Source organism: Ipomoea triloba, chromosome 1, assembly GCF_003576645.1.
Source record: "Ipomoea triloba cultivar NCNSP0323 chromosome 1, ASM357664v1".
Taxonomy (NCBI): domain Eukaryota; kingdom Viridiplantae; phylum Streptophyta; class Magnoliopsida; order Solanales; family Convolvulaceae; genus Ipomoea; species Ipomoea triloba.
The window spans coordinates 35,301,711-35,312,609 of NC_044916.1; the positions used below are offsets into that span (position 1 = coordinate 35,301,711).

General features: G+C 39.8%; 4 protein-coding genes across 5 annotated transcripts in view; 3 read left to right on the top strand and 1 right to left on the bottom strand.

The window, feature by feature from the left end:
* The first annotated feature begins 49 nt into the window (after positions 1-49).
* Positions 50-5,619, top strand: LOC116030296. Of its 2 annotated transcripts, XM_031272522.1 has the most exons (4): positions 50-197; positions 279-1,258; positions 2,342-4,775; positions 4,991-5,619. In XM_031272522.1, the coding sequence occupies exons 2-4, from the start codon at positions 354-356 to the stop codon at positions 5,345-5,347; spliced, it is 3,696 nt and encodes a 1,231-aa protein (XP_031128382.1). In that variant the 5' UTR covers positions 50-197; positions 279-353; the 3' UTR covers positions 5,348-5,619. The 2 variants fall into 2 exon arrangements, with proteins under 2 accessions (XP_031128382.1, XP_031128376.1); XM_031272516.1 differs by having other exon boundaries at positions 50-1,258.
* Positions 5,620-5,959: 340 nt separating this feature from the next.
* Positions 5,960-7,076, top strand: LOC116013099 (aquaporin NIP1-1-like). Its single transcript, XM_031252759.1, has 5 exons — positions 5,960-6,112; positions 6,193-6,411; positions 6,489-6,658; positions 6,795-6,856; positions 6,984-7,076. Exons 1-4 carry the CDS (start codon positions 5,960-5,962, stop codon positions 6,805-6,807), a joined length of 555 nt encoding a protein of 184 aa, XP_031108619.1. The 3' UTR covers positions 6,808-6,856; positions 6,984-7,076.
* Positions 6,213-10,899, bottom strand: part of LOC116030317 (protein DETOXIFICATION 27-like) — a 17,292-nt gene continuing 12,605 nt past the window's right edge. Inside the window, exons 4-7 of the mRNA XM_031272541.1 lie at positions 10,602-10,840; positions 10,378-10,496; positions 10,112-10,196; positions 6,213-6,869 (exon numbers count right to left, since the gene is read on the bottom strand). Coding sequence (XP_031128401.1) covers positions 6,826-6,869; positions 10,112-10,196; positions 10,378-10,496; positions 10,602-10,840 — 487 coding nt within the window. The 3' untranslated portion in view covers positions 6,213-6,825. The remainder of the gene's footprint in view (positions 6,870-10,111; positions 10,197-10,377; positions 10,497-10,601; positions 10,841-10,899) is intronic.
* Positions 8,321-9,626, top strand: LOC116030307 (E3 ubiquitin-protein ligase ATL15-like). Its single transcript, XM_031272530.1, has one exon. The coding sequence runs from the start codon at positions 8,339-8,341 to the stop codon at positions 9,551-9,553; it is 1,215 nt and encodes a 404-aa protein (XP_031128390.1). The 5' UTR covers positions 8,321-8,338; the 3' UTR covers positions 9,554-9,626.

Genomic DNA, 10,899 nt, shown 5'->3' on the forward strand with positions numbered 1-10,899 from the left:
AGCGGGCATGAAAATACGAGCGGTTTTTCTTTAACTTTTCCCCAAAACCGGGTCTCTTGCGAGTTGCGACTCTCAATCCATTTGTCTTCGGCTCTCTCTCTGGTTTTGTTTGATGAATTGAAGTCTGATGTTTCTGCAAAAAAGATTTCGGATTTTTACATTGATGAATTACAGATTTGAGATCTGCAGATAAATTGGTTTGATTTCACCATTTTTTCTATTTATTTTTATTTAATTTGTTTGCTTGTCCCGCTCGTGACCGTATTTCATACAAACAGTGCCATCTGGAAGTTATATATTTGCTCCGGGAAACTCAAATTTGCCCCTCTGCTTTGGTGCTTCCCCTTTCACTAATGGCTTCCGCCACCGTCGATACTCCTTCTCTTCCGGCCGCCGCCGCCGACTGTCCGCTTCAACTTGATTCAATACCTACCGTTGATCTTAGACTTCTGTCCCAATCTGAGCTCTACTCTCTTTCCCTGTGTTCCCCGGCCGCTTTTGATCCCCGTCGCTTGGACGACGTCGTTAGCCCTAAACTCGACCGCTCCGTGTTCAATGAGTCCGCCGGCTCGCGCAAGCAGACTTATTCGCGTCTCCGTCTGGCTCCGGCTGCCTCTTCCACCGCTCTCCGTAGCCGCACGCCGCATCTCCGCGCCACAAATCACAACCCGAATCAGCCCTCTATGGAGACTGACCCCGAGAGTTTTCAAATCGTGTCTCTTCTGAAACAGCTTTTTAAAGCGGAGGCCAATCCCTCCGACTTAATTCCTATTCCAGTAGATTATTCGGTCTCGATTACCCCGGTTACCCAATTGCCCAATGCGGCGTCCGCTGGGTTCAAGAGAAAACGTGGTCGGCCGCGGAAGGATAAAAGCGACATTGTGAACTCCAATTTCAGCCATGCAACTCATTCCAATGGCGATTTGGCGATGACGAACGTAGTGGTCTATGATAATTCGGTGGATAGGGATAACGAGATTGTGAATGCTGATGGTGTGCCCGTGGATATGGTGGCTCTGAGCGCGTTGGAGGATCCATTTTCCATGGAGCTGAGGCGGAGGACAGAAGGACTCGAGGGCGAGGAGAAGCTGTTAGGGTTTCTCCAGGGTTTGAATGGGCAATGGGGAAGTAGGAGAAAAAAGAGAAGAATTGTTGACGCCAGCCAGTTTGGGACTACTTTGCCAAAAGGTTGGAAGCTTTTGCTCTCCCTCAAAAGGAAGGCTGGCCGGGTTTGGGTGTACTGCCGTCGCTACATAAGGTTTCTGGAAATTCTGTTTTTCTTGTTGCTATAATTGCTGCTTTATATTATTTAGTTTCACTGTAAAGGAAAATGGGATCTTGACAATACAACTTATTGATAGTTTTTTGGTGAACTAGGAACTAAAATGGGAAATGGGGTGGAAGTCTAGAATTAATGCATACATGACACACTGACACACACACAAATAAGTTTATATAATTAGTAAAGTCAAGTTGTAGTTAATGTGCTGGGTGAATGATATTTTTGTGATGCCACTGTTGTTTCTGTCAATTGTCAGTGTTATGTTTGTGTTTTCCTCTTGCTCGTGCTTTGCTAGTTTGCAAGTTTAGTAATGTGCTTTGTCTAACACTTTGGAGTTACAATGTGGAGTAGTAGTTAGAGTTTGGCAGGATTTGTTCTTGAAGATAGCTGTTGTCTTGGTTTCCTTGCAATGAAATGCTTCCATAGAACCTACTTGATGACATTCTGTAATATCCATGCTGTCCAGTAATACCTACTTGCTTGCCAAAACTTAGGTACTTGAAATATCAATTTGAATTGAAACTGTAATTGAATTCGAGTATTTGGTGTGGCCCAGGTAAATTTGATATAGCCTAAATTAGAAAGAAGAACATTCAATGATGAGACTAATTAATAATCTTTTGAGATACACATCATCCCATTGATTTGAGGTGTAAGTCTTTTGACAGAAATGGAGAAATTGATTGGTTTCTTTAATTGTCTATCAACCTAACTAATGATCTGAGATATAGGATTATTATGTAATAAAATGGTTGAGAGATTGTAGCTACACATACATTCATTCTGTGGTAATTTATGCTCAAACTCAATATATATTTCATTATTTTTTTCCAACTACATGCTTGTTATTAACCATCTTTCATGGTGTTCTGTTCTCCTTTTGTATCTTTAATTAGTGTAACTACTGTTTATGTAAAATGATTGACATGTTTAACCATCCTTCAGGATGTGTTTTTCTATTCGAATTAGACTGATGCTAATAGTTTCATATTTGTTACACCATATAATAGCTTTGATGTTTATACCTAAATTGTTATCTATCATTTTGGCTATTTGCAGCCCGAATGGACGGCACTTTGTGTCATGCAAGGAAGTTTCCATATACTTGCTTTCTCTTCGTGGTGAACAAGGCACCGTTCCATTTAATTCTGTTGAGAGTTCCAAAAGCATCCTTGATGGTGATAAACAAGCTTCTACTGATACAAACAAAATGCTACAGATAAGAGATACTGTTGTTCCAGATGTTACTAAGAAGGAAAATGTTGCTAGCCGTGTATCATCACCCCCTGTTAGTAATACGTCTGTTAATGATCAGATACAAGATGTATTGAAGCTTGGAGATCTGCAAGAGGTCCATGTAGGGGAAATTGCTCATTATGAGAATTGTAATTTGGATTTTGGTAACAAGGATGATCTTTTGCAGCACCAGTCTTCTTGTCAGAGGAGAAAGAGATCAAAAAATGGTCAATCCATTTCTGATGGGGTAATTATTAAAGATGGAAAGTTTGTGTGCCAGTTCTGCCACAAGTCATTTGACGAAAGGCATCGGTACAATGGTCATGTTGGTACCCATGTGAGAAATCAAGTAAAGAATGCCATTGAATCACTACAGGTGAATAGTTCACAAACAGATTCTACACTGCAAGAACCAGTTGTTGCAAACAGGGATTTTTCAGAAATTAGTGGCTTGGATACAAAAACTAAGATGAATTCTTCACCTAAAGGTAATTTTGGTAATCTGGATGGCGAGCACTTGGAGACCTTTGATAAATCAACAAGTGCTGATGCCCCTGTGGATTTATTTTCTAATAAATCTACCAGATGCTCTACCTCTGAAGCTATTTTGTCTAATGATGAGAACACTGCTTGTTGCCCACCTGCTGCTGAGGATGCTTCTGAGAAAGCCAATAATAGTTATGATCAACAAGGAAGGAATTCAAGCAGCTCTTCACCTTTCCCATTGAATGATAAATTGGATATTGTTAAAAATAGTGCAACAGGGGGTACTTCTATTATAGTGGAGTTTGAAAAGGGTCCAATTTCTGGAAGTGATTTACATTCTTCAGATGGTAATGTGGAAGCTTGTGATGTTGATGAGATGCAACTTGACAAGGATAGGCATGCTGTAAACAAAGAGTCAATATCTGGACTATGCATTAATAGCAGTGGGCTGGATGGAAATACTCAGATAAGTGTGCAACAGCCTTGTGATGCTGAATCATGCAGGGAAGAGATGAATGGTGTCTCAGTCTCTTCTATCCCAACAGGCTCTGCACAAAAAAGTGGTTCAGAAGACTGTTTAAAGACACTGTCAGGGGATGTGGAACAACGTGCTGGTAATTTAAATCTTGTTTTTTCTAGCTGTGTTGATGAGCAGAGATTTGATGATATGTCCAGTGTTGAGAAAAATTACAGTGGTGGTTGTGCCAAATCAAACAATGATAATGTAAGTAACTTGGAAATGGAAGATCATTTTGGATGTGCTCCATCTTGGAAAAAAGATATAGATTCTGCTGAAAAGTATGAAAGTCAATTTCCTGATTGCTTTGAAGAGGAGCCTAGAGAGCAAAAGACTCTTGAGAGTGGCCTGCTTTCCTTGTCAGGTTATGAGAAGAATGATGCAATTGAAAATTATGTTGATAATGTTTCAATGAGGAAGGTTGATAATTTGGATGTCAACATACTCCAAGATGTTAATGTTAATGATGATGAGTTGATTTTTCCTTTTAGCAGCAGTCATGGCGCACTAAATGCTGATGCTTCTACTGACTTGAAACAGGATAGAAGTCTTAACTTCTCACTTTTTTCTGATGGTAATGAAAACAAGGCTTGCAAAAGTAACGTGGAAATGTATGAGCAGGAACCGTCTGAAACTGCAATGCTTCCTCCGGCTTTTGTGCAGGAAGCTTCTAATCAAGCGTTTAGTAGAGCTAGGAGCTATACCAACTCATTAGATGGACCTAAACTTAATGGACTTCATGGTTCAGTGCATCAAGATCTGAATCTCTCTTTTGGAAATTCTCATGTAGAAGTTAGTGCAAATGCTAATACCATGCAACTTCAGCAGCAAGGATACCCTGCAGGGAGGTCTGGTTTCCAATTTGGTGTGGGGCAAACATATGGTGCTCAAACTAGTCTTCATAACATTGATCACAGAAGAGTAGAAAATCAGAAACAGGGAGGAGTGCTTGGGGTTGATTTGCAGAACTCATCATTCAATAGCAATGTTGTTGATTTTGGAAATAATTATAATACGGTTTTCTCTAATAGTGGCTGGGGAGAACAGAGAATGGATGAGGTCGGAAAGTTTGGGAAGAATATTATGACTAGTGCCAGGAGTAATGTTGTCCAGCCTAACAAAGCTATAATGGATGGCAACATTTGGAGAACTAGTGTGGGAAATGTATTGAATCATGATGGCTCGGCAGCTAATGCAAACTCACTGGTGCAGTCATCAAACTGCTTTCAGACCTATGACATAATGTCAGATAAGGTACCACTCTGGATCTTTCACTGATAGATTTGGCTGAATGCTCCATAAAATCCAACTATTTTCTGTTCTTGCTTTTTCAAATGATTTAATTAGGAAATCCCGCAAATTCTACAATAGAGTATAACTTTAGAGATTGGACACCAATCAATTTTTGTTTTATTCTGAAAAAATGAATTTCATATTTAAAAAAAATAAAAAATGCAATGTCTGTGCAGGGTGAAGGTCTGTTCAAATTGAACCAGAACATCCAGAAGTATGATAGAAGTGGGAGTTTTGAAGGGTTGAGAGCAGAGAGAAGCGAGCCAGTGGAATACAGTTTTATGGGCACACAAAGTTTGAGCTGTGGCCAACAAGATTCCAAGGTATTCTCTTATGGGGTGGATATGGGAGAAGGGTTTAATTCCCCATTTTGGCTGGGAAAAGATACAGGTGTAGCCCCAAATTTATCGGGAAGAAACATGGTTCCTACGGTGTGCATTTGGTGCAGCAGCGCATTCTATCAGGACGCCATCCAATCCGGCACACATGCAGCAGCTGGTTCAATGTGCCCAACCTGCAGTGCTAGAATTTAAGGCTTCTTTTGTAGAGTGGTCTCAATACATATTCTGATTTTGAAATTCTTTAGTTCATTGAAGGGTCACTTTACTATAATAAAACCAATCTCTACTGTAAGAATTAGACTTTGTATTAGACATTTTTTTCTTGTCCTGTCTTGTTGCTTAGGGTTAAGAAGTCCATGTCTCTTTGTTCTTTAATTTCCTTGACGTCGATAGGAGGATTTAGTTTAAATCTTTATTATATATTTTTCAAATCAAAGCTCCGGCACAATGATTTGCTATAGAAAGTACAAAGGTTAGTGCCAGACTGCCAGACAACAGCTTGATCAAATTCCTATGACCAAAACAAAATGTCATACAAATTCCATTTTGGCATTTTTCTGTGGCATACATACTTTACAAGTACAATCACTACTATGCTAAAGCATCCATCTGCCGGCTTCTATATGCTTATTCCACAACTGCACTTCCATTTTATTTTAGTATATTTGCAGAGCTTTCGACTGACAATGAAGTCTGTCACGTCAAGAATTATTCCAAATCCAAATTTAAACCAAATCTTTGTACCAAGTCAACAACTTGTTACTATAAAACCTTAGACATATATCAGCATTGACAAGTAAAAAAATGTCTAGCATAGATTCAAACCTCTCAGGCTTTTCCCCCAAGAATAAATTTGGAGAATTTTCCATTATGGAAGAAGGAACAAAGCATAAACATGTTTTTCATTCCCAGGAATTCCCTAGGGAAGCTTCTGGCTTCATATCTGCTTTCCAGAAGGTAATAAATGATTAACATCCTTGAATTGCTACTTGTACTAATACAAATATCAATAACAGTATATAATTTGTATTATGCAGATTGTAGCAGAGCTGGTGGGCACTTACATTTTCATATTTGTGGGGTGTGGCTCTGCTCTTGTTGATAGGGAGAAGGAACTCACCATAGTGGGAATAGCTTTAGCTTGGGGTCTTCCTCTAATGGCACTCATATATACACTTGGCCATGTTTCTGGTGCACATTTCAACCCTGCTGTTACCATAGCTTTTGGCACTTCTGGCAGGCTTCCCTTAGTGCAAGTAAGATTCTGGTCCAATGAAAATGCAGAATCTGAATTATTCGATCTTTTTAATGTATTAATCTGTTCGATTTCTAGGTTCCTATGTATGTGGTGTGTCAGTTGGTGGGTTCAACACTTGCATGCCTCACCTTGAAGGTGCTATTCAATCACCAAAACGACATTAAACCAACCCTTACTCAGTACAACACTCCAACCACTGATCTCGAGGCTATAACCTGGGAGTTCCTCATGACTTTCATTCTAATGTTCGTTATCTGTGGTGCTGCTTCAGACGACAGAGCTGTATATATATACACATCCTGTCTAGCTTCAATTCTCCATTCCAGTTGATTAACTTTAGCATTAACTTAACCTTACCGAATCTTCATCCATCATCTGCAGAACAAAGAGCTAGCCGGAGTGGCAATTGGAGTTACACTCTTGTTTGAAGTCCTGGTTGCTGGGTAAGTAGTCCATCTGAAATATTAATCTCCATTACTATATAAATATCCAACAAGTAGTAACAGATGCTGGTAGTACGTATACCTATTTCTTGTTAACTGATTCTATATATCATAAACATGCATGCAGCCCCATAACTGGAGCTTCCATGAATCCTGCAAGAAGCATAGGCCCAGCAGTTGTCTCAGGTGTTTATAAGAACCAATGGGTGTTTGTTGTTGCACCCATTGTTGGAGCCATGGCGGCCACCCTTGTGTACGCTCTCATCCGCTCACCAAAAACCGCAGTGCACAGTGAAGAAACAGCTAAAAGTGTCTACAATGATCTGTATTCACACTCCCAAGTAGTTTAAGACTTGCCCTTAATTGCATATATATCATCAAAATGTGATTGTAATGAGTTACAATCAAGATCACATCATTATATCGCCATCACTCTACACTGGTGCGATAATAACACACTGGGTTTAGCCATACACATTCAAGAATTTCTTTAACCAAATTGTTAATTAAAATTGCATGTAATTATTAGTATGGAAGACAAATCATTATTATATTCTCGGCAGTTAAGCAACAACTAACAAACTCTTCTACTTTCTTCTATATTTGATTTACGAGATAACGAGAAAGTCAGCAACACGGGTTCTGAGTGAAGTTCACCTTACTACCCTAATAAGCAAAGAATCATAATAAGGAGATAAGATAAACTTGGAATAATTTGTTGTTACTTTCTTCAATCTTATTAATCCTGTATACACATACTATTCTGGACCACTAGAATAATCATAATTTAGTCTGAAACTAAAGTCAAATAATTATTATACATTTGCTTTAATTGTTACTATGCTTTATTTATTCATCATTGAACCTAGCGTGGTTACTAATACCTGTTGTCGCAAGTTTTCTATATCTTTGACCTTGACTAATTAATTTTTTTTTTTTTAAAAATCTACAATTTCATTTTACTAGAATTATCTGCCTCAAAGTTTACATTAATCCTTTTTTATTTTTGTACGTTTTTTATTTACAAGAAGATTTGCAACTACTAACTAAATGTTTGTTTGGACAAATTTACTTTTGAATTTAACCGGTAAAAGATCACAAGAAAATAAACCACATTGATTAATTATGAAATTGAAATCTTTTACTCCGTAATTATTAACCAAGGCAACCAACTACCAAATCAATTGAAGTTCCCCTATTTTTGTATAATTTGATATTTATATCTCAAAAAAAAAAAGATTAATCCAATTAAAATTTGAGACATTAATAATTTCTTTCATTTCTATATGGCTTAAAACCCAAGTTTTCAGACTTGGCCCACTCCTAGTCTGCATCGCGCGTGTCCGTTAAAATCCATGCATATATATTTATTCAAGCCGGCAGACATAACCACCAAAATACAGTTATACAAGGTGCACGTACGGTAGCTAACACGTGTACTTGTGTTTTGCCGATGAAGAAAATCGAGCTCAGATAGATAATATGGCTTCTAACTACTTATGCTACTCCGTCGTCATCTTTACTTTCGCTCTAGTTCCGCCGGCTTGGATATCGGCGGAGAGTGGAGCTCCACCGCAGGTGTCTAACTCCGATGACTCCAAAATCAAGGTGAACGTACACGCCGCCACCATTATACTCTGTTTCATTGCTTTGTTTTTCTTAATCGGCATCATCACCGTCTATGTACGTCAGTGCGCCGAGCGAAGGATGGCTCTGGACTTCTCCGACGGAGAAACGGGCTCGCGGCGACGGCGACGTCGGGCCGTCACGCGCGGGCTCGACACGGATTTTATCGACACGTTTCCCACGTTTCTTTACTCAGATGTTAAGGGGCTGAAGTTGGGGAAAGGGGCGCTAGAATGCGCCGTGTGTTTGAATGAGTTCGAGGACGACGAGACGCTCCGCCTGCTTCCGGCGTGCTGTCATGTCTTCCACCATGACTGCATCGACGTCTGGCTTGCGTCACACGTCACCTGTCCGGTTTGCCGTGCGAATCTCGTTCCTACCGCCGACGAACAGGGGAGTGAGGGATGGATTGCTATACTGAGTCATCACCCGGTAAATGACTCGCTCAACTATGAAGTTCGTGACTCAATCCGCCCGGAGATGGAAATAACCAATGCCTCGCCGGCGCCGGAGGATCCAATTCCACTCCAAGCTCCTATACTGAACCGTCCGCCGAGATCAACGCCAAGACGACAGCGACTCGCCGGGAAATTTCCCCGGTCTCACTCGACGGGTCACTGTAACTCACTGATTCGACCGGGAGATGATGTCGAACGGTTCACATTAAGATTACCGGACGAGGTAAGGAACCGGCTGGTTAATACCGGTTTGAGCAGAAACCCGAGTTTCGCCGAGTTACCGGCCCAAAGAAGTTCGACGAAGGGCTATAGAAGTAACAGCGCTGGAACCGGTTGGGGACGGGCTAATAATTTTTATTATGAGCGGTTCGACCGGGAAGGCACGGCAGACCGCTGTGGATTCACACCGGCTCCGCCTTTCTTCTCCCGGGGAAGTTCGACGAGGTCGTCAAAGGAGGAGGGCGGCGGCGGCGGAGGGGAGGAATTGACGGTTATTCCAAAGAGTTTGTTTAAGTCCGTCAAAGCACCGCTTGGTCGTTTATTTAGTGGCCCGGACAAGGATGAGACCGGGGAACGGTCGTCTAATAAACTTATGCCTGACAACCCGGTTTAGCTTATATCCTTCTAATTAATTTTGTGACCTTAATTAATTGTTGTAATTTGATACACAAATTTTAATTTTTCCACTTTTAATTCCTTAATTGTAAAATTAATTCAGCAATCAAAATCCCTTCAATTAAAAACAATAATGGCCAAGTAACATCCCTTCAATTAAAAACAATAATGGCCAAATAACATGTAACTCAATGACACTTCCATAACTCCCCCTTGTCAATAAGTTGAGAAGTAGCTGAATGAACAATACATTGGTCAAATTTACCGGTAACCACTACCCGAAGGTATATCCTAGTAACCCATCGTACAAATAAACATTATCATTAAAAAAACAATACATTGGTCCAATATGGTGGATTGTTGTACAAAGCAGTAATGATGTTTTGAAGCTACTTGATTTTTCTGAATTGGCACTACTTGATGTTTCTATTCAAATGAAACAGTAGAGAACCAAAAGCACCCACACTATAAAAGTTGATGGATTTGTTGTCCATTTTTTTTAATTTAAAAAAAAAAAACAAAGATTAAAAATAAAATTACCACTATAGTGTTTTACCTCTCTCCCACCCTTGTTCCAATGTGAGGATTGTTAAAATCAAGGTTTGAACCACAGTTCCACATATCATTCCAATCCAGATGCCCTGAAAACATAAATTGGGTCAGTCAAATGTAGTACAACCACAAACACAATTCTCAGTAGTAGTTAATGTCTTTCTTCACTTCAGTGATCAAACGTTCCACATTAACGTGTGTATGATATGCAGATCAAGAATCAAACGAGTTGCGGGATGTTTTTGTTTTTAATGCTATGCATTTACCTACCTTTAATCCGAAATGGAAAAACCATCCGAGGATTAACCCAAAAGGGATTCCAACGAGATAATAACTTCCTAAGTTTACATATGCCACCAGTGCTTGCCAACCAGATCCAACAGCTACTCCTGGAAGAACGAAGATTGTATTTTGGATTAAAACAAAAGCTACAGCCTAGCTACCATATGAATTCAAGTATAAGAAGAATGAAGTTGGTTTTAAGATTTTCTTGCCTGAAAGAATTGGTTGAATGCAGTTGATGAGAATGGTCGTTCCTAACAGAAATGCAAGTTCCCGAACCATTTGAATGACAGAGGTGTTAGATGTGAAGATCATAGCAAGCTTGCCAGGGAACAGAATAATAATCAACCAAAACAAAATTCCGATAACTATGGAGTTCAACAATGACACTTTGGTTGCAAGCTTTGCTCCTTTTCCATTCCCCGCTCCAAGTTCATTTGCTACGCGTACCCTGTGTTGAACACAAAATGAAGTTTGATTCTCAAACCAAAAAAAAAAAAAAAAAAAACC